Raw genomic sequence first — 23247 nt, 5'->3', positions numbered from 1 at the left:
ATCCCATCAGCATTGAGCTTTCTCAAACCATTCAAGACCTTATACACCCAATCAGATCACTTCACAGGTGCCTAGTCTCCAGATGCTGCAATTTGCAGAACTTAGGCCTTTCTTGCCACGAGTGCCCCTTTGTTCCTCTCATCAATCGTGTTGCCCTTCTATATACTCATTCTAGCAACTCTACATCCTTCCTAAAATGAGGCCTCTAAACCTGTACGCAGTATTCGAAGCATGCTTGACCACTGCCTTATACAAAGGGATAATCACCTCCTTTTCCCTACTAGCAAAATTTCTGTATATCATTGATAAGACCTCATGACCTGCTCTGGCAGCCTGTCTGAAAACTTCAGACAAGCTGCCAGAAAACTTCATATCTGACTGCACAATTACCCCCCAGGTCTTTTTCATTCTCTGGCACCAAGTGTAGTACCACAAAGTTGGTATGTTTTAGTTGAAATTCCAATTTCATAGTCACCCCCCCACTGATAGAAACACTGCAATAAATGTGGAATAACACCTTTCATCATTTCAAAATTTATTCGCAATATCCCTATGGACCTTTGAACTAAACAGCATGTCAATAAGTTAACCTATGTTAAAAAAAAAATAAATAAATAAATAAATAAAACAAAATTTGAAGTTTCATTTTGTTCAGGAATATGGTCTTTTATTCCTTTGAAAGGTTTTGATTAATTTTGGTTTGATATTTCCTATTAGTTCTGCACCCCTCTACAAAGTTAGTTTTATATGTGGAGTATTGCTTGAGGAAGCAGGATCAACACCAAACTTTCAGTATGCGTTTTGCTAGTCCTTCAGAAGCTTTTAGGACACAGTAACTTCTTGCATAATTTTCCATTATTAATACTAAAACTAAAATGTAAAGTATTTGGCGAATGTCCCACTTTATGAGGCAATGATTAGGCTATATCTTGAGTACTGCATACAGGTGTGGAGCCTTATTTTAAAAAGAATGTGGATCTCTTTGGAAAGGGTGCAGAGGGCAGCAACCAGATTAGTCAATTACAAGAAAAAGTCCTGTTACCATAAAATATTTCAATTTTTGCAAACTGCAGTGCTGAGCAACTGGTCATCTGTGAGGAGACCTTCTAGTCGAAAGGATAGGCCTTTTTTACATAGATTTTTCAACTACCAGTAAATATAACAAGTTAGGTAATTTATGCAGTGCACTACTTAACAAGCATGGCTGATTGTTATTTCTTAAATTTATCATACTGTTTCTTTTTCAGTAAATAACATAACTGAAACCTAAATGTGTAGTGTAATGTAAAGGTAAATGTGTGCAATACCACCACTTTGCTTATTGGAGGCTTCAAGTGGTGGAACCAAAGTTCAGTCTCCAGAGCTAAGTTCCAGTCAACCCTTCCCCATCTCTTCCATCATGCAGTATGACTGATGACTTTTGAGGTTATGATGAACATCGTGGCGCGAGATCCAATATTCCTTACATTTCGAGTGTACAGCTCTAGAACGGTGTTCGCAGGCCGGCCACTAGTTAGTTGGTACACCAGACCGAACCTATTGGTAACTCTCTAGGAGGCTTCCGGATCAGCTAGTGTATAATCTTGCTATCTCTACTCTGCCAGATAGTGACTGGAGGGAGTCTGGGTAGTGTGTATGCGCCGGGGGGGGGGGGGGGCATTGTCAAGGCCACGTTATGTCAAGGATCTGGTTATAGTCTTACCATGTGTACGCCATATCCAAAAATTTCATTACTTCATACAGCATGTCCCACCCACTTTTTCTTACTATTGAATACACCATGAATTGTCAAACTATCTGCGAAAAGATCTAAACTTCCCAAACACTTCTTAATTCATTTCACAAATATACATGGTCTCAATTCTAATCTCAACGATGTCCATTTCCACAAATCGCAAATCCGCCCTACCATGGAATATTGTTCCCACATCTGGGGGCACCACCCCCAAAACCTCTCTCAGGCTTCTTGATTCCATTCAGAAGAGGGCAGTTAGGTTAATTAATGATTCATCTCTATAACAGAGTATTTCCACTCGCTGTCTCATAGACGTACTATTTCTGCTGCATGCCTCTTCTACAGATATTTCCATGGGCACTGTTCTTCTGAATTGGCTTATATAATTCCCACTCTCTCTCTTTCAAAACAGTCCGAACAAGTGCCGCCACCAGCGAACATCCATTTACTGTCCGACTTCAAACTCACAGAACCAACTTTTCATTTTCCTCGTTTATTCATTCAACTGCCATTTTCTGGAACAACCTTCCTTCATACCTATTTCCTGAAAATTACAGTCTACAGAAGTTCGAGTCCAATCTCAACAAATATCTTCTTAACCTCCAACCCAAGCACGGTACTAAGTACTATAGGTTCTAATACTTCTTGTGTTTGGGGGTCTACATAAATAAAAATAAATAAATAAAAAAATAACTAATTAACTTACATAGCTGTTAGCTTCTTTAAAAAAGCTGGAGATTGGCATATGTAAGCAGAATGTAAACAGGACTTTTTTGGACAAAATAGACAAAAAAAAAACAAAAAAAAAACAAAAAAAAACAGATTATTAGATTTTGCAGAAAAATGCGGAAAGGTTTTTTGAAGTCCACACTATACTAGAAATTAAATTTCACCAACAGCATTCACATTTTATATTAACATACGGGTGTAGGATTGTTTTAGTATAGTATATTTTTAAACATAACTTATTACCCGGGATTTTTCTTTCTGTGGATTTCTGACCAGATTGTCATCAAGTGAAGTCTTCCTTAAGAAGATATTACTGCCGGAATTTGTCCTCTTCAGAAACACTGAGTCAAAGTTTTAACAATGGCACTGCTATTTAGATTTGGCTGTCAATTACATAAGCAAGCCCACCAGAAAGAGAAGATCTAAAGTAAGTTTCCCCCTACCTCAATCTTCTCTCATGCTCAGTATTTCTAACAGGAACTGTTAAAATGTCGACCATAGCTTTGATTAATATGATATATTTCAAGTTTTCTTGTGTACTTTTTAGCCACTAAAGAATGCATCAATTGGTTCTTTCACAATAGCATACAGTAGGTTTCACAATGAATATAACAAAACTGATAATATCCATTTCTTTACTTTCAATGTTATCAAGAATTGGAATTTTTTTTTTTTTTTTTACTGCATATATAAAACACCTATACTTTGCTGCAAATGTTGTGATGTATTACTGATCAGTTTGTCATCCTTAAAGACCATCAAGCGTAAAGAAATGGGTTTTTGCTTTTGTAAGGGTGACTACAGTGGTCTCAGATAGTTTTTAAATTCAATACAGTGGGACCAACTGATGATCTTACCAACAGCAAATTCTAAATGAGAAGCATTCAAGGAAGTAATCTTGGAAGTTACTAGGCTTTTTGTACCAACTATTCAAGGTTTAGGCCTTGATGGATGTAAGCTGAACTAATGAGACTCGTGGCAGAGAAGAAAAATGCATGGAATACATATAAATTAGAAGTCTATGGTAGATATAAGCCAGTCTGTAATTAAGTCACAAAGGCGGTTAGGCAAGCAAAGGCAGATTAAAAGAAATCCTTGGCAAAGTGGAACAGCAAAGACTTCTATGTAAACTCTAGAAGGAAAGGAGATGAATCAAATTGGTCCACTTGATATCGATGGTTTGACTGTCGATGATCCTACTCAGGTAGATAACAAACTGAATGAGTCAACTTTCCCACTTTTCCTATTCTGTAGGGAGGTGGACTGAACCTTATTAAACTCCAACAGGGAGCTAAACAATTTTGTAATAGCTGAGAGCAAAGTGGAGGAGAAATTGTTGAAGTTAAAATAAGAAAGGCATCTGGAGTGGATGGAATTATCCAGTAATATTAAAGGAGGCAGCAAAGGAAGTAAACAAACCCTTAGCCATAATTATGAGAGCATCCTTGGATTTAGAGAATGTCCCCATAGACTGGAGATGTGCAAATGTAATTCCAATTCACAAAGGGAATTCAAAGGGTGACACAAGTTAATTACAGACCTGTTAGTTTCATTTCTGTTCGGGGAAAATAATGCATTCACTAGTTAAAGAAGCATTGTAGGATATCTACAGCATGGGTTTATTCAGGGGAAGTCTTGTCCGAACAATCTGATTGTATCTATGATGTGGTCACAAAGGAACTGGATGCAAAAAATAATTTTGATAACATATACTTGGATTTCAGGAAAGTTTTTGATACCATTCCACATAAAAGACTGCTGTGCAAATTGGAGCAGTATGGCATTAAGGGCAAGTTGCTACTATGGATAAAGGGATGGCTCAGCGGACACTGCTCTTTGTGGACTAATGTTATTAGCAGAGTCCCCCAGGGTTTGATGTTGGGATCATTGTTGTGTTCTATATATATCAATGATACTTATGAAGGTATAGTGGGTTTAATGTCTAAGTTTGCAGGGGTGTTAATGAAAGTATTGATGTAAGCTACTGCAACAGGATCTAGAAAAGTTGGACAGATGGGCTGAGAGGTGGCAACTGAAGTTTAACATTGACAAAGCAAAGTACTGCATATGGGTAGGAGTAACCCCAGAGTAATGTACCAATTGTGTGGTACTACACTCAGGGGGGTGGAGAATCAAAAAGACATTGAGGTTATGATGCAGCCAGATATGAAGTTTTCTGAGAAGTGCAGGCAGGCTGCCAAAACAGCCTGGGATCTTTTCAATGACATACAGGAATTTTGCTGGTAGGGATATGGAGGTGATTATCACTGTTTATAAGGCGACACCTTGAGTACTGTATTTTAGGAAAGATGTAGAACTGCTGTATTGAGTACAGAGAAGGGCAACTAGATTGTGAGAGGAACAAAGGGTTGCACTTATCAAGAAAAGCTTAAGTTATGCAAATTGCAGTTTATTAGTCTTAGGCATCTGTGAGGTAATCTGATCGAGGTGTATAAGGTCTCGAATGGTTTGACCAAGATGAATGCTGATGGGAACCTTCGTCTTGCTCAGATTACGCACCTGCGGGGGCAGAGATTCAAATTGAGGAAAGACAGTTGTAGAATAGATGTGGGAAAATTTGTCTTTAGTCGGCGGATGGTTCATTGCTGGAAGAGACTTCCATCTGTCGTTGTGGAAGTTGATAGCTTAAATAAATTGAAGGAAGAACTAGACAAACTTTTGGAGCGAATGGATGGGTGAAATGGGTAGACTTTTTTTAGTCTTTTATAACTTTAACTGACAAGGAAGGTAGCCTTTACTGATTTATTGATGAACATAAGAAAGGCACCTGGGGTGAGAGGCTGGTGGATCCCCACTTTTGGTCATCGCGAACATCCTCACGCCATTCTTTGAATCACTAATACCATTCAAACACACTGGTACAACTTAATGTTTCATTACCATAAACAATTTTTAACATTTCATACATTTCTGTTATAGATTTGCCCAGTTTAATTTCTTCTCTTTCAGCAAACAAGTAAAGGAGTTGTCACGTTTTCCTTGAAAATAAGTCTTTAAAAAGTTTTAAGTTTTTTTTATTAATCTTTACTGGTTTGTAAATTGAGAGCAGGTATTATCTCTGGCCATATAATATGAGTTGTGTTGGAAATGGCGGAACAAATATATATATATATTTTTAATGCAAATTGAACAAATTACAAACTATTCTTCTGTGTTTATTACGACTGTATTTGTTAACTAAAATAAGAAGCTGTAGAATTTTGTTTAAAAAAATTACAAATTTTAATGTTATTTTATTATTTTTCTGTGAAAAGAAAAACACAGAGAAAAGCTATGGTAATGTAAAAGGAGAGAGAGAGAGAGAGAGAGAGAGAGAGAGAGAGAGAGAGAGAGGAGGGCTCAAGTCGAAAAAGACTTAAATCTGGAGCATTGGCAGTGATGATTTTGTTACCAATTAATTAACTAATAATATAAAAAAGTAATAATTTTCACTTCATTCCACTTACCTCAAAAAGTAGTATTCATTCAAATTTTTATGAAGCTTCACTTATTTCCTCCTGGATTTTTAATTTTAAAAAAATAGCAACACACCTCAGATTGCAATAGGCAGTCAGCTTTTCATTTCCTCCTGGTTTTAATAACAATTGAAACATAACACGTATTTCACATTCCTGCTGTGATTAATATAATATGCAAATAGTAATAATTCATGATCTAATATTTAGTAGGAATTCTGCTAAACATTAAATCATGAATCAATAAAAGTTCTCATTACACTTTCTTTTGTTATCATAAACTGATAACAAAAGAAAGCGTAATGAGTACTTTTCTTTTCTATCCATCTGTCACACCCCCAATTCAGCATATGGCAATAAACACAACATCCAGTGCTTAGGCTAGGCTACAATATATATTGATAGCTTATGTGATATATAAGAATATAAGAATGGGAATAAATAAATAATTAAAAATATAATTTAATTTCTGGATTTCTGTCTGACTTTAATAAAAATTTGAGATTCTCAACAAATTTTGTGACAATCCATCTACAGGGAATCAAGCAATATATGAAGTGTGGCAATCAAGTTCCCGGACTGGTGCAATAAAAAGAACAGAGTGAAGGAGCTCAAAAATGGTTTTATTTTTACTCAAAGCAATCACCATGGACTGAATGTACTTATTACACCATTCTAAAAGTTTCTTAATAGAGTCAGCACTGGCACCCAAAGAGATGATGTTTAGTTCGGCAAATACATTTTTATTTATGTTTTTCGACAGATATGTTTTTCTGCAAACAAAACTTTTTTGGGCCTTAGTGATGATTCTCAAGTAGTAGTAATGGCAAATGATGAAGGAAAGCAAGCTAATATAGCATCAGCCAAAAAAAAAAAAAAAAAAAAAATTTTTAAAAATAAAAATACAAGCTCACCCAACCATACCTCTTCCACACATCTATCATGCAACAAACCTCCCCCAACTTGAATTTATGTCCCCTCATATTCTCAGCAAGTGGAAAAACACCATTAATGTTCAGCTTACTCAATATAAGGTTTTTTTTTTTTTTTTTTTGGTTGATGCTATATAAGCTTCTTTCTTGCATCAAGTGCCTTTGCCAATGCTAATACTAATACATTCAAGGCTTTAAACACATCAGTCATATCTCACTGTAGGTGTCTGTTCTCGAGACAACTGAAGCCTTTCTAGATAAGAGCACCCTTTTGTTCCCTTCACTTCTGGGTCATACTGAAACACCCAACACTCATTTCCAGTGACAATACAGTAGAGGAAATTAGGACTGTCTTGATATTTAAAGCTTTCTGGATGAAGTCTTCACATGATGGCACTCCTCACTGTTTCTGAGGCGGTGAGGCACAGACCTTCCTTTTCCCTAAATCATCATGCAGAATTTATTGAATCACCTCCTTATCCATATCCAACTCATAAGCCATCATTCTGAGGGCCAAACAAATTTCCCTTGTCAAAATTTTCTGAACTTATGCAATTCTGTCCTCATTTTGAGAGGTTGGTGGATTTCCACTTCTTTAGTCATCGCAAACATCCTCATGTCGGTCTTTGAATCACTAATACTATTCAAACACACTGGTACAACTTAATGTTTCATCACCATAAACAATTTTTAACATTTTCATACATTTCTGTTATAGATTTTCCCAGTTTAAAGCAAAATTTGATATTTGTTCATTACTTCAATGCAAAATCACGACACAGAATGTTAATGCTACTAACAAAACTGGTTGTTACAATCTAGCAGCTGACAATCTCTGCACCACCAACTGTTGGAAGAAATTTGAACTAAATAAAGCATATCACTTTTGTTTATTTTCAAACTCATCAAACATCACTGCAACAGCACTAGCCGGTTCAGGAATCAATTTTCAATTGATTCCTGAACCGGCTAGACAGTATTTTGTAACAACCAACTTCGACTTTGAGGGACCTGCTAGAACGAAGGCTCGTCTGTTTACTATGGCTGAGAAATCGATTTTGAAGCCATACCAATCGCAAGAAGTAGTAAGAGTGTTTTGTCGAATAACAACAGAACAATCTTGGCTAAACAAAATCATTTCCCACTAATACTGGCTTGTGCTATTACCATCCATAAATTTCAGGGAGGTACTTTCGATTCCTCTCTGAAATGTCACCAACAACAATTCGTTTGTTGCATTATCTCGAGTTAATGATATCAATGATTTTTACATTACTTGCAAATGAAGAAATTTTTTTTATCATGAACTGAGAAATGCTATATCCACTCTTGCACTTAAAGCTGAAATGACCAGGTTGTTGAGTAATCTTCTATTTACCATGCAAGATACTTTACACGAGTTCATCGGTAAATGACAAGATCTTTCCATTCTAACGTTAAATTGTCAAAGTTTACGTGTTCACAGTGATGTTCTCACTGATGCAGTCACACAACAATCCAATTTACTTCTAATTTCCGAAACCTGGATAAATACCCAACTTCGATTGTGTCGTTCAATTCAAACAAGAAGATCAACAAGCTGGTGGTGTAGCAGTTTTCCATACGAGAGAAAATCGTACTTCATGTTGTTAATTCTCATATGGAAGTGATTTATCCACAAACTGTTGGCAAATCCATGTGTGTTAGACCTGTTGGAGACATTTGTGCAGCTGAATGTTTTCTTCGCGATGGTCAAACGATACCGTTAGTAGGCATTTACATTTCACCTAACCAAGGATGTTTTCACATAAAATCTTTCGTGTGTACAGGATACACACTGCTTTTTTGTTGTCAACCTCCAATATTGTATATATTTTTTTTATGCTCTTCAAGTCTAGAATATTTCCAGAAGAATGCCTATAAGATTCCAGATGTAGGTTCCTGTGCAATTGCATTCTATCATGCCTCTGGGGTTTTCTGGAAAATAGTCAAATAAGTTTGAAGTCAACAAAGGCACAAGCATCCCTAAAGGAAGGAACTAGACATTCAGCCAGAAACACTAACAATCCCAGAGGCCCGATATACAAAATAGAATGAAAGTGCAGAGGAAAGACAGAAACACATCAAGACTTCAGATTTTGGACAACTGTGTTGTGACACAAGAAGGAGCATGGAAGAATTAGTGTTGAGGCTTCATTAGCTCAAAACAGATTAAATTAAAAATAAAATTAGCATTAGTAGAGGCATACAATGCAAGAAAGCAAGCTTATGCAGCATCAGCCAAAAAAACCCTCCCAATTTTATCCCTCAATTCGTTCCAAATGCATGTCCAGCTCAACCTTAAATTTATTTAAGCTATTAGCTTCCACAACAAAAGATGGAAGCCTGTTCCACCAACCAACTACCCGATGGCTAAAGGCAAATTTCCACACATCTATTCTATAACTAACTTTCCTCATTTTGAAACTGTGATCCCCCTCAGGTTCTTAGTCTGAGCAAGTCGAAGAATCCCATCAGCATTCAGCTTGCTCAACTCATTTAAGGCCTTATACACCTCAATCAGATCACCTAGCAGGTGCCTACTTTCCAGGTGCTGCAATCTGCAGAACTTAAGCCTTTCTTGGTAACAGCACCCCTTTGTTCCCCTTCTTTGTACTTGTTATAGCAACTCTACATCCTTCCTAAAATGAGGCCTCCAGAACTGTACACAGTATTCAAAGTGTGGCCTGATCATTGCCTTGTGTAACGGGATTATCACCTCCCTGTCCCTGCTAGCAAAATTCCTATATATCACTGACAAGACTCCATGACCTGCCCTGGCAGCCCATCTGCACTGCTCAGCGAATTTCATATTTGGCTGCACAATTACCCCTAGGTCTTTTTCGCTTTCCACTTCCTTGAGTATAGTACCACCCAGTTGGTACGTTTCTCTTCAGTTATTGCTACCTATATGCAGTACTTTGCATTTGTCAATGTTAAACTCCAGTTGCCACTTCTTAGCCCATTTTCGCAATTTATCTAGATCCAGCTGGAGTAGCATACTGTCATTACTGTCATTAACAATCCTGCCAACCTTTGTATCATCTGCAAACTTGGACAATAAACCTGATATATCTTCATCAATATCATTGATAAGGATGCAAAACAACAATGGGCCCAACACCGAACCCTGGGGAACTCAACTAATAACATTTGTCCACGAAGAGCAGTGTCCATTGATTACCACTCTCTGTTGTCTCCCACTCAACCATCCCTTTATCCACTGTAGCAGCTTACCCTTGATGCCATACCTCTCCAATTTGTACAGCAGTCTTCCATGTGCAACAGTATCAAAAGCTTTCCTGAAATCCAAGTATATGATATCAAAATCATTTTTGGCATTCAGTTCCTTTGTGACCACATCATAGTAACGAATCAAATTGGTCAGACAAGACCTCCCTTTGATAAACCCATGCTGTGTCTTAACTATTACTGCAGTCTTGTCTAGATGATCCTGCAAAGCTTCTTTAACCAGTGATTCCATTATTTTCCCTGGAACACAAGTTAAATTAAGAGGTATGTAGTTACTTGTGTCACCTTTTGAACCTCCTTTGTGAATTGGTGATACATTTGCATACCTCCAGTCCATGGGTACCTCCCCCTGAGTCCAAGGAAGCTCTCATAATTATGGCTAAGGGTTTGCTTACTTCCTTTGCTGCCTTTCTTATGTTTAACTTCAACAATTTCTCCTCCACTTTGCTCTCAGTTATTATAAAATTACTTAGCTCACTGTTAACGTTTGATAAGCTTCTGGCACTCCCCTCATTGAATAACTCCTCGTGTGAATATAGATGCAAAATACTTATTCAGTTTATCAGATACCTGAGTATGATCATCAATAGTCAACCCATTTATGTTAAGTGGTCCAATCTGATTCATCCCTTTCCGTCTAGAGATTTACATAAGTAAAGAACTCATTGCTGTTTTTCTTTGTATCCTTTGCCAAAGATTTCTCATAATCTGCCTTCGCCTGCCTAACCTCCTGTGACTTGATTACAGACTAGTTTATATCTGCCATAGGCTTCTGTGTCCCCTGATACTTTATATGCATCCCATACATTCTTCTTCTTCTTCTCTGCCACTAGCCTCATTAATTCATCTGACATCAATTTAGGCCTAAACCTTGAACAGTATTTCTTAGTTGGAATGAAAAGCCTAGTAGCCTCCAAAATTAAGTCCCTGAAGGCTTCCCATTTAGAATTCACTGTTAGTAACATCATCAGTTGATCCCACTGTACAGAATTTAAAAACTGTCTGAAACCTCTGTAGTCACCTTTACGAAAGCAGAAGCTCTTCCCTTTAGTCTTGATGGTAGTTACATCTTTAAATAATTCTCACATCAATACATTATGATCACTGTCGCCCAGTGGTTCCTTTATCTGCAGATTCTTAATGCACGAAGAATCACTACTGATAATCAGATCAAGAGTATTACTCCCTCTGGTTGCCTCTCGAACATGTTGCTGTAGAAAACAGTCAGGCAATAAATCCACAAAAGTCTTGGTAGTGTGGGAGTGACCAACCCACAAGTTCCAGTCAATATCTAGAAAGTTAAAATCTCCCACTGTAAGACATTCTGATTTCCTGGCCCAGTATTTCTCTCCACAATTGCTTATTATACTCATCAGATTCATTAGGCCTATAACACACACCTACTATCGTTTTTCCTTTCCCAGTGCTTATTTCGCACCAAACAGACTCAACACTGAATTGTCCACCAGCATCAATTGGATGCAGTTCCTTAGATTTTATGTGTTTCTTAACTAACAGCTGTTGTTGTTGTTATTTGGTTTTTAGGAGCATTAGCAACTAAGGCCATATTGCTCCGGGATATGCGGTGGTCATTTCCTGACCTTTCCGCATCCTTCGTATTTGGTGGTGACGGGCTCGAACCCCGGTCTAATCAAGAAACATGTGCTACGCACTGCTGCTCCTTCCCACCTGGCTACGGAGGCGCCTTAACTAACAGCATAACCCTTACTATTCACAATGTATTCCCCAAATTCCAACTCTGCACTGCCTATATCTGTGTGACACCATGTCTCTGATATCCCAAACAATATCTGCCTTTGATGTCTTGACTAGCACTTCAAGCTCATCAAATTTATTAACTATACTCCTAGCATTGGTGTACATGCAGGTATTCATGAACCTGTTTCTGCTCCTAGCCACCCTAACACAGCCCATGTATTTACTTGTTCCACTATGACTCCCAGCAGTCCTGGAAATCTCCATTATCTTGCTTTCCAGTCTGCCGCCCATTCTAATAGAAGCAGTGCAAGAATCACTTTTGTCTCCGCCTGTGGCCACTGTTAACCTTTTAGTCCGTGTATCCCCCCACGCTAGCAGTTTTCTGACCCCCTAACACTGCCTCGATAGCATCAGCAAATATTCTTGCACCCTTTCTATTTAAGTGTACCCCATCCCTGTAGAAGCAGTCTCTCTTGTCAACAAGCACAGACCAGGTTGAAAAAATTTTTACCCCTTGAGCCTTGCACAATCTCTCCATGGCTGAATTGATTGACAAAGCTCTCATCATATACATTAGTTCTACATCAGAAAGAAAAACTTTGGTTAATTTCACCCCATGAATTGGTCTGATGATAGGTTCCAGCAAAAGTTCTGAAATAACAACTTTTTATAAAAATTTACTATAATTAGGTTGCAAGCACTTATTAAAACTAACTTTGAATTCACATGGTATAAGTGTTTCACTACATCATTTATTCTATGGATAATCATCATGTATCACCATTCCCAAATTTTATTAAATTCCAATATATATATATATATATATATATATGTATGTAGCCAGCAAAGTGCTACTTTGCTGGTACCATATGCCACCAGCACCAGCAAAGTACAGAACCCAGGCATAATACAGAATGCCTGACAAAGTATGATAAAACTTCTCTCCTCCTTCCTGTAAATGTGTATCTTTGAAAACTGCAATCAATCACCCTATGATACTGTTATGTGAATTAGAGTTAGTGACTTTTATACAAGGACACACAGCAAAAATACCACACCATCCGCCACTTTCAATCTTGCTGTAAATGGATATGATGGATCAGTATAAAATGAACTTTTGTCCATCACCCTATGATATTATTATGTAAATGAATTACATTCCCATACCTTGTTGTAAATGATACCCCCCCATGTCTTGTTGTTGAAATGAATATACAGGCAGTTCTCGCTTTACGAGTTTTTCCCCCCAAGTATCAACAAAATCGAAAATATGAACATTAATTGCAAAAAACGAATGTTAAACATTCATAAATACCGCATTCCAAACCACGTGCATCGCTGTATAACTAAGCTATTTATCTCTCTAAAGTGTTATTTTTAAGGTTACGAGCGTGACTTTAAGGCCATATAAAAGGTTGTGAGTGTGGTTTGTAAACTGTATTAGTTACCAATTCAAATGCACTACATTTTCATCGTGATCATATGTTCCGTTATAAGAATCAATTTGAAATGCCTTTGTGATATTTTTCTAAAGCACATTTCTGGAGGTCACTACCATAAAACAATAAAAACAATTTGCACTTTCCGGTTTTTTGGGCTTTTCTGTTATTTACTGCAAGCAATTATACACATATTGATCTTCTTGCATTTGCAAAAATACAGATAACTGGAATTGTGTGGTTTTTACATTATTATGGTGAAATGTGTTTGCCCTTTACTGAAATATTCAATCGTATAAAAAACAAATAAATTTTCAGAATCTTTTCTTCATTCCTTTTTTTTAAAGCTTCGTAAACTTGTTACTCCACGCGAATGTGTTAGTTGCAATTTGTGTGCGCCATTAAAAAATGCTTATACATGCAATTGTGAAATTTATAATTAAAAGAGAAGATTATCTTGGAAACAAACACCTCTTGAAACATTTCTGAAGAAGACGACTCGTTGTGCAACAAACGAGTGCCAAGCCAATAATGAGTGATCAGCGAGTGTTCATTTAGTCAATGATGATGAAGAATAAACATTCTTTAACATTTGTAAGTCGTAAATAATTTCTCTATTATTATAATTTGCTTAATTTTACAGGCTACGTTTTCATTTCTTTCGATAAATAAATCATTGTTGAGAACGTAACCCCTATTTTTATCCTTATGTCTATGGGAAATAAATTCCCGCTTTACAAGCGTGCGCTAGGAACGAATTAACTCGTAAAGTCGAGAACTACCTGCAATAATACAACTCGTGACATCAACTTACCTGTATATGTGTTATATAACTGGCTGTCATTTCATATCCCTTCCAATTTCATTTATAGCAATATATAGTGGAACAGTATTGGATAATTGTAGTGTCCCAAAATGTAGAGGAAAAAAAAAAAAAAAAAAAGAGTTCTTTCCCACTTTTCCCAAGCATTAGACAGCATGCCTAAGAATTTTATTTTGAGGATTAAATGCTCAAGGCATAATACATCACAGTTTACCCATAAATTTAACTACATACATAAGTAGTGTAACGGCATCGTTTGATTTTATCTCATATTATTTATGGGTAAACTATTTTACCCATAAATCATATTTAAACCATATCATATTTATTATATAGTTAATTTCAACCCATAACGTTTATGCCTTGAGCATTTAATCTTCAAAACATTATCATTATCTTCACCATTTGGCATCTTTCATATTGTGGAATTAACTTCACAACCATGATGGCATGTTGCATTAACAGGGTACCTATCTGCCCACCGATTAGTGAGGGAACAAGCTCCAAAACAAGTCTGGGTGGTGGTGCCCACTGAGAATAAATAATAGTAGTCTCCTCTACTAGAGAAGCATTATTTATTTGAAGTAGTGCAATATCTGGTATCTCATTGTGAAGGCAGCAACAATATGAGATAAAATAAAATGATGCTGTTGCACTACTTATATAGTTAAATTTATGGTTAATCTATGGTGTATTTACGATATTATATAGTTAATTTCAACAAATAATGTATTATGCCTTAAACATTTAATCCTCAAAATATTATCATTATCTTCACCATTTGGCATCTCTCATATTGTGGAATTAACTTCACAACCGTGATGGCATGTCTGCATTATCAGGGTACCTGCCCGCCCACCGATGAGTGAGCCAACAAGCTCTGAAAACACATTTGGGTGGTGGTGCCCACTGAGAATAAATAACAGTAGTCTCCTCTACTAGAGAAGCGTTATTTATTCTAAGTAGTGCAATACTTGGTATCTTGTTGTGAAGGCAGAAACAATATGAGATAAAATCAAATGATGCCATTACACTACTTATGTAGTGAAATTTATAGGTAAGCTATGGTGTATTTATACCGATATTATATAGCTAAGAATTTTATATATTGCCTAGACAATCCATGAAGTCTACAACTTATCTCATACTTTGCCACGCATTCTAAGCAATGCCTTGATTCTACACTGTGCTGATAACATATATACACTAGCATTTGCAAAAGGCTTAAACATGACTATTTATTACATTAACAGTGCTAAAAACGCTCATGTTCTTAAATTATCAGGTTATCAGGAAAATTGATAACACCACTCTGCATGGTTTTCAATGTAAACTAACAGCTGTTTTTAACTCAATTTTTTGTGCTTATTTTAGAAATGTTATTCATTTTTCTATCACATTCACAAATCACTTAAGTTGATGTCACAAGTTGTATTATTGCACGTATTAATATTAAGTATTAATATTAAACAAGGAATAAAAGCTTGGAATTTGTAATCTTCACATGTTGACAATGAATATTGCCTTCAGGCTTTTGTTTCTTGACAGTGAGAACTCCAAGGAACACTGTTTGCCAGTGTGAGCTCAGTTTATTTTTAATGCTGTCATGTCAAACCTGTGCTGAAAAGTGAATAAAATGTCGTCATGCAAGTGTTTGAACAATCCGAACTTATTTTCTTATATTTGTGGAAGTTATGTAGTCCTCAAGCAAAGGCAAGATATTACCGAATTTGCAAAAAGATGTGTATTGTGCTTATTTTGGAGTGAAACTTGGTGACCAAAATAGTTTGTCGAATCTGTGTTGAAGCATTGAGATTGTGGGAAAATGCCATAGCCACTGTGATGACTCTCTCTTACTTTTGCTTAGTATAGAGGTTTGTTATTTGGTTTTTAGGAGCATTAGCAACTAAGGCCATATTGCTCCAGGATATGCGGTGGTCATTCTCTGACCTTTCCGCATCCTCCGTATTTGGTGGTGACGGGCTCGAACCCTGGTCTAATCAAGAAGAGTGTGCTACGCACTGCTGCTTCTTCCGACCTGGCTACGGAGGCGCCTTAGTATAGAGGGATACAATTCAAACATAAGAGCATTGTTTATCTTAATATTCCACTAGCATTAAACTAGTTGCACATGGAAATAACCTGCCGATATTGGAGAATATCGGCAGGTTATATTGGAGAATATAATATTGGAGAATGTAGCAGCAGACGGTGCTAAAAGTGAAGCAGCAGACAGTGCTGAAGATGAAACTGAAGTTTACATGAGTGGCATGAATTCAGGCCTCATCTGTTTTCACATCATGAACTCAATCGAAAAATATTTCTTGACTGAATGTCTAAAAGTATGAAAGAGGTTGTTTATGCATGGGTATGGCACTTCCATCATTTCTATTACCCAGGTAGTATGAATGCATCGTTTATTCATATCTCATACTGTGAACACCTTCACAATGCGTTGCCTAGGTAATGCACTATTTCGAATAAGAAACACTTCTCTGGTAGAGAAGACTACTTATTCTTCTCTGGTAGAGAAGAATAAGTAGAGAAGACTACTTATTCTGTGCCCATCTGAGAATAAGTAACAGTAGTCTTCTCTAGCAGAGAAGTGTTACTTATTCGAAGTAGTGCAATACCTAGGCAACTCATGAAGGTGTTCACAATATGAGACACGAATAAATGATGCATTCACACTACCTGGGTAGTAGAAATAATGGAAGTGCTGCACCCATGCATAAACAACCTCTTTCACGAACTCAATGATCTGGTAAGAGATTTAAATTTACCAAAGGAATCTGCAGATCTCCTTGGTTCTAGACTTAACTCAAAAAATCTAGCAAGTGAGACATTTTTCTCATAGTACAGACAATAGAGAATGAAAACTCGTTCTCTACTTTTCTGAGGACAATTATCTGGTTTTTTGCAGTAATATAATTGACATAACTATTTAGGAATTATCTACAATCCTACAACAGGTGGAGACTTTTCACTGACTCACCAAAGAGGAGTCTCAAAGGTGTGTTGCTCCACAATGGAAATAAATATGGGTCAATTCTAGTAGCTTATTTTGTGCATTTGAAAGAAACATATGAGAACTTGAAGTTGACTTAAGTACGAAGAACATGGTTTGTTGGTCTGTGCTGACTTTAAAGTGATAAGCATGTTACTTGGACAGCAATCTGGCCACCTTGCCCAAGTGGTGGGACACTTGGGCAAGGAGTAATCATTGAGATGTCCCAAGTCTGGCTAAAGAGGGGCAGTTTGTTGCCTGGATCAAAGAATGTAGTTCATAAATCACTGGTACATCTCAAAACTGTCCTTCTACCTTGAACATCAAACTGGATTTGATGGAATAGTTCATGAAAGCTTTACCTCAAGAAGATCCCTGCTTCCACCAACTTTGTACTATATTTCCATTGATCGCCCAAGAGAAGCAAAAACAAGGTTTTTTTTTAGACCTCAAATTCACAAACTGATGAGGGACCGAGATTTTGAGGAAACTATGAATAAACGAACAGGCATGGATCAGCTTCAGATCTGTTGTTGAGAACTTCCTAGGGAACAACAAGGATCCAGACTACAAAAATATAGTCAAAAATATGTTGGCAAACTCCAAGAAGATGGGCTACGACATGAGTTGCAAGGTACATTTTTTACGCTTCCACATCGACAACGTGTGTTGTCGATGTGGAAGTTTCACCAGGACATTAAAGGACACGGAGATGAGGTATGATCACATTGACAATCCACAAGGGTTAGAGGAATGTCAACATAATGTTTGATTATTGCTGGATGCTGAAGAGGGACAGTAAAGTAGAAGGATCTGCAAGAAAATGAAAGAAATGAATATCTGACCCATTGTAGATCAGTTTCTAAAATTGCAGGTGAGTGTTTAGTGGACTTTTTACCACACTGTCTTTTTTAATAGTTTTCAGCACGTATATTTTTAAATATAAGTCTGGTAAAAGTAGCATTTTGTTATAATTTCAGTGCACATATTCTGCCAAAATTAATAAGCATTTGTAAAAAATCAAAGTTTATGATTTTTGAAATCAGAATTAGAAAATGATTCAGAAACACTCTTTTCTGAGGAAACAATATTGAATTTTTTTTTCAAAATGCAGAGCGGTGTAATTTAAGAACATCCAGTCAATCTACATTCATATTGTTACTTATTTAATCACCAGATGCTGTTCCTTTTATTTTATTCTGATTAATATTTTTAATGGCTTTGACTGTTGCTTTGTTATGTTTATAGGAAACAATCTGTTACCCACAGCTTATAGGATCTGGATGTGATTAGACATTGAAAAAAATGTTTCATACCTATATGATCTATTTTTATAGGGCTACTCTTATTTCAAGAGAAAAGGGACTTCTCTACACTAAGAACTGTGCTTTTCTATCTCACTTGGCATTAACTAAATTTTCAATGGTATTGTTAACATAACATCTGCTAGTAAAAAAAAAAAAAAAAAAAAAACCAAACAGATACAAATATAAATAGCTATCTGAAAAACCATTCACAAGTTAACACAGCTGCACTGGTTGATACATTAAAACCCCAAAGGAAAGGAACTGAATACAAACTGATCTTAACTTATACCATAAAAATCAGAAAATGGAGCAGACCAGTTATCCGAAGGGTGGGTAAATTTTTTTTTTGACTGTATTTCACAAATGAATGATTCAAAATAAATGCTCAAGATCTTCAAAACAATGCAAGCTGTAATTTAAAACATGATGGAAATGATTTCAAGGATGTAAACAACGGCTAAGGCTGCATAAGAATAAGAATGATGTTTGCTGGCTGTTAGTGAAAGTAAAATAACTTTTTTTTTTTTTTTTTTTTTCAATTTCTTAGATGTTCTTGTTAAAAATACTCATTAATGTATATGCATAAACATCCATATAAAAGAAATTCACAAAACTCACTTTCAGAAATGAATTCTTTGACTGAAGCATTTATGTGCAATTCACCACTAGAAAACTGAAACTGACTCCTCCATCTTCATGTGTCAGCAAAGGACATTTGAAATACTATAATTTTATTGGTCATGAGGAAAAAAACATTTTCATGTTCTTCCTGAATTACATCTATAGCCCTTATAAGCTGCAGTGCAGAGTTCTTTCCTCTACAAATCAATGTTATTCTGGCTTTATGTATTTTATGCATCCTTAAATAAATAAATTAAACAACAAACCTTAATTATACATCTTAATATATATTATAGTCACATACAGCATTGGGTATTAACATTAAGTTTAACATTGAATTTTTATAAAACTGTTACAAATTCTTAACCTGAATTCAAACTGTTCATCTCAAAATTTTAGTTTACATTAAACGAAACAATGTAAGCACAATAAGATTCTCATTACAACACAAAACGAATTTTCTTTTGCTCTATGCTGTGGAATTTAAGCAATTAAGGATAACATTAACACTTCTCCATTTACCTACTTTTGAAGAAATAGTATGGATTTTGTAATGAAAAACAATATTCTGAAAACTTGTCTACTTCAATCATGACTGACTGAACTTAATAAAAATACTGAATGTAAATGTCCTAGTTTTCTTGCTGAAATCTAATTTCAAATAAGGAAGGCAAAGTTATCAAATTAGGGTCACACCTCATCAGGAAGTGAAAAGAGCACATTACTTAGTAAATGCATTATAGCAAATTTTTCATAAGACTGCAGAGAAATTTCAACACAACAAATGAGATCAAATCAAACTTCATAATTGGATTTTGACTACATCCACTATTAATACTTGAGAAACCTTCTGCTCTCACCAAAGACTGAGCACCAAGTACTCTATTCTGTGGCTTGGACTTATATTCAACTTAGAGACAAATACATACACCGATGAGCCAAAACATTATGACCAGTGAGTCCTTATGCAAATCGAAGCAATGCAGGTGAACTATGGTGTGTGTGCGTGGGTCGGGACACAGTATAAAAAACACCTGATACTGAGCTACGTTAATCAGCGTTACTCTTGTTCTTCAGAGGAAAAAGGCAGCAGACTTAAGCGAGTTTGACAAAGGCCAAATTGTAATGGCCAGACGACTGGATCAGAGCATATCCGAAATGGCACAGCTGGTGAGATGATCACTTTCAGCTGTGGTTAGTACCTACCGAAAGTGGTCTGAGGAGGAAAAGCCCACAAACCGCTGGCGAGGTGTTGGACGACCATGGCTCACTGATGCTTGAGGTGAGCGAAGGCTCTCCTGGATGGCACGTGGCAACAGAAGGGCGACTGTGGGGCAACTTACCAGTAATTGGAATGCTGGTGACAGGAGTAATGTGTCACAATACACAGTACATTGAACCCTGCTGAAAATGGGGCTGCGTGACTGCAGGCCGCCCCAAGTGCCCATGCTAACTATGGTTCATTGGTGATAGCGCCTACAATGGGTACGTGAGCATTGAAACTGGACCTTGAGTGATTGGAAGAAGTTCGTCAGGTCTGATGAATCACATTTCCTGTTGTACCATGTGGACAGCTGGGTATGTGTGCGCCGTTTACCTGGGGAAGTGATGGTGCCTGGATGCACTGTGGGACGAAAACAAGCCAGTTCATGCTTTGGGCCATGTTCTGCTGGGATACCCTGGGTCCAATCATCCATGTGCCGGGCACCAACTACCTAAACATCACTGCTAACCAGGTACACCCTTTCATGACAACGGTCTTCCCCTCTGGTGGTGCCGTCTTTCAGCAGGATAATGCACCATGCCACACCGCCTGGATTGTTCGAGACTGGTTCGCAAAACACGAGGAAGACTTCCAGGTATTGCTCTGGCCTCCAAATTCCCCAGACATCAATCCCATCGAGCGTCTGTGGTTTGTGTTGGAACAGCAACTCCGATCTGTGGCGTCTCAACTACAGACCTTACAGGAGTTAAAGGATCTGCTGGTTATGTGTTGGTACCAGATACCACAAGACATTTAAAAATCTTGCAGTGTCCATGCCTTGTCGTGTATGAGCTGTTTTGATTGCACGTGGAGGACCAACATCATATTAGGTAGGTGGTCATAATGTTATTATTGTTATTATTAGCTATATAATGGAAGGAAGCCTGAGGCTTATGCCTCAGGATTCCTTCCACCCTACAGCTAATGATGGAATCCAGCTCAGGACCCTGGGTGTGCCAAGCCTTGCTCACTGGTGAGCAAGGCTAGAGTCCTTATTTCTGCATAAGTTGCTAATATCTTTTTAAATTGTATAGAGTTAAATAGTTGACTCTGCATTTGAAAATCTGGCACACTGTTGGAACAGCTGTCTTTAAACTTATAGGCTTATATTCAGCTGGTGGGTAGTCTATATTAGTTGTCTCACAGTTTGAAATACATTTGCCAAGGCGCTTCCGTAGCCAGGTGGGCAGGAGCAGCAGTGCGTAGCATATGCTTCTTGATTAGACCGGGGTTCGAGCCCGTGAGCCACCAAATACGGAAAGGTCAAGGAATGACCACCGCATATCCCTGGAGCAATATGGCCTTAGTTGCTAATACTCCTAAAAACCAAATAACAACAAACATTTGCAATAGAGAGCACCTGCCAGCTGATGAGAAACCAGTAAGATTTGAAACAGCTGTCCTGTCAGTGTCTCAGATTTTAACACTTGTACTTTTAATGCTCTTTTCTTCTGATCACAGGTCAATTCTATGAAGTATCAGAGATTTTAAATTAGCATTGGCAGTGTCAGACAGGAAAAAAAAAAAAAAAAAAAAAAAAAAAAACACGACACCTTCAATTTCACCTATTCACTCCCACCAATACTTTGTTCCAGTAATCATCCACCAGCTGGCTAAATACAAACTTCTACACATCAATTCTACAACCATCCTTCCTCAATTTTAATTTGTGCTCTTCCTATGTGTGTGTGGGTGTAGTCTGGGCAACAGGAAGAATCCCATCAGAACTGAACCAAAGCTTTAAACACCTCAATCAGATCACCTCGCAGATGCCTAATCTCCAAACACTGCAATTTGCAGAACTGAAGTCATTCTTGGTAAGAGCACACCATTGTTCCACTCACTAATCTCGTCTTTCTCTGTACTCCTTCCAGCAGCTCCACATCATTCCTAAAATGAGGCCTCCAGACCTGTATGCAGTACTCAAGATGTGGCCTTACCAATGGGATAATCACCTCCTTATTCCTGCTAGCAAAATTTCTGAACAAAACTCCATGAGCAGTCCCGGCAGCCTGTCTACATTGCTCAGAGAACTTTGTATCTTACTGCACAATTAATCCCCCAGATCTTTTTCATTTTCCACTACCCTGAGTGTAGTGCCACACAGTTGGTAAGTTAAGCTGCGATTACTGCTACCCATACGTAGTATTTTGCATTCATCAATGTTAAACCTCAATTGCCACTTCTCAACCCAACTGCCTAATTATTCTAGATCTTGTTGCAATAGCATATTTGTCAGTACTGTCATTAACCACTCTGCCAACCCCTGTATCACTGCAAACTTAGTAAGTCTGAGACACCCTACAGTATCATTAATAAATACAGAAAACACGACTGGGAGCAGCACCGAACCCTGGGGAATTCCATTAATAACATTAGTCCAAGAAGAGCAGTTCACTGATAACAACTCTCTGTCTTCTCCCACTCAACCATCCCTTTATTCACACCAGTAACTTTCCCCAATGCCACACTGCTCTAATTTGCAGAGAAGCCTTTCATGTGCAAAAATATCAAAGTCTTTCCTAACCTCCAAGCATATTATCAAAATTATTTTTACATCCAGGTCCTTTGTCATTGCATCATAGTATCCGATCAAACTGGTCAGATAAGATCAGCCCTTGACCAGCCCATGCTGTGATTGAAGTATAACTGCACTCCTGTCTATATAGTCCTACATTACATCTTTAATTAGTGACTCCATTATTTTCCCTGGAACAGAAGTTAAGCTAGCAGGTCTGCAATTGCTCGTATCACCCTTTAATCCCTCTTTGTGAATTGGGGATATATTCACACATCTCCAGTCTGCAGGACCTCCCCTGAATCCAAAGATGCTCTCATAAATTTGGCTAGGGGTTTGCTTATCTTCTTTGCTGCCTCCCTTAACACAACTGGATAGATCCCATCCACCCTGGGTACCTCTTTTTT

General features: G+C 37.3%; 1 protein-coding gene across 4 annotated transcripts in view; it reads right to left on the bottom strand.

Moving 5' to 3' along the window:
- The window catches only part of LOC150080207 (uncharacterized), a 441155-nt gene that overhangs the window by 178265 nt on the left and 239643 nt on the right, over window positions 1–23247 (bottom strand). The window contains exon 1 of one of the 4 annotated variants that reach the window (XM_090382094.1): window positions 19056–19272. The exons of the other annotated variants lie outside the window; for them this stretch is intronic. Coding sequence (XP_090238220.1) covers window positions 19056–19085 — 30 coding nt within the window. The 5' untranslated portion in view covers window positions 19086–19272. Of the gene's footprint in view, window positions 1–19055; window positions 19273–23247 lie in introns of those variants that run through there. 4 annotated transcript variants of the gene reach the window in all.

This window comes from Mastigoproctus giganteus, chromosome 9 (assembly GCF_048544385.1).
Source record: "Mastigoproctus giganteus isolate SK-2022 chromosome 9, ASM4854438v1, whole genome shotgun sequence".
NCBI classification, from domain to species: domain Eukaryota; kingdom Metazoa; phylum Arthropoda; class Arachnida; order Uropygi; family Thelyphonidae; genus Mastigoproctus; species Mastigoproctus giganteus.
The sequence above is the reverse complement of the archived record's forward strand: the minus strand, read 5'-3'. Positions and strand labels throughout refer to the sequence as shown.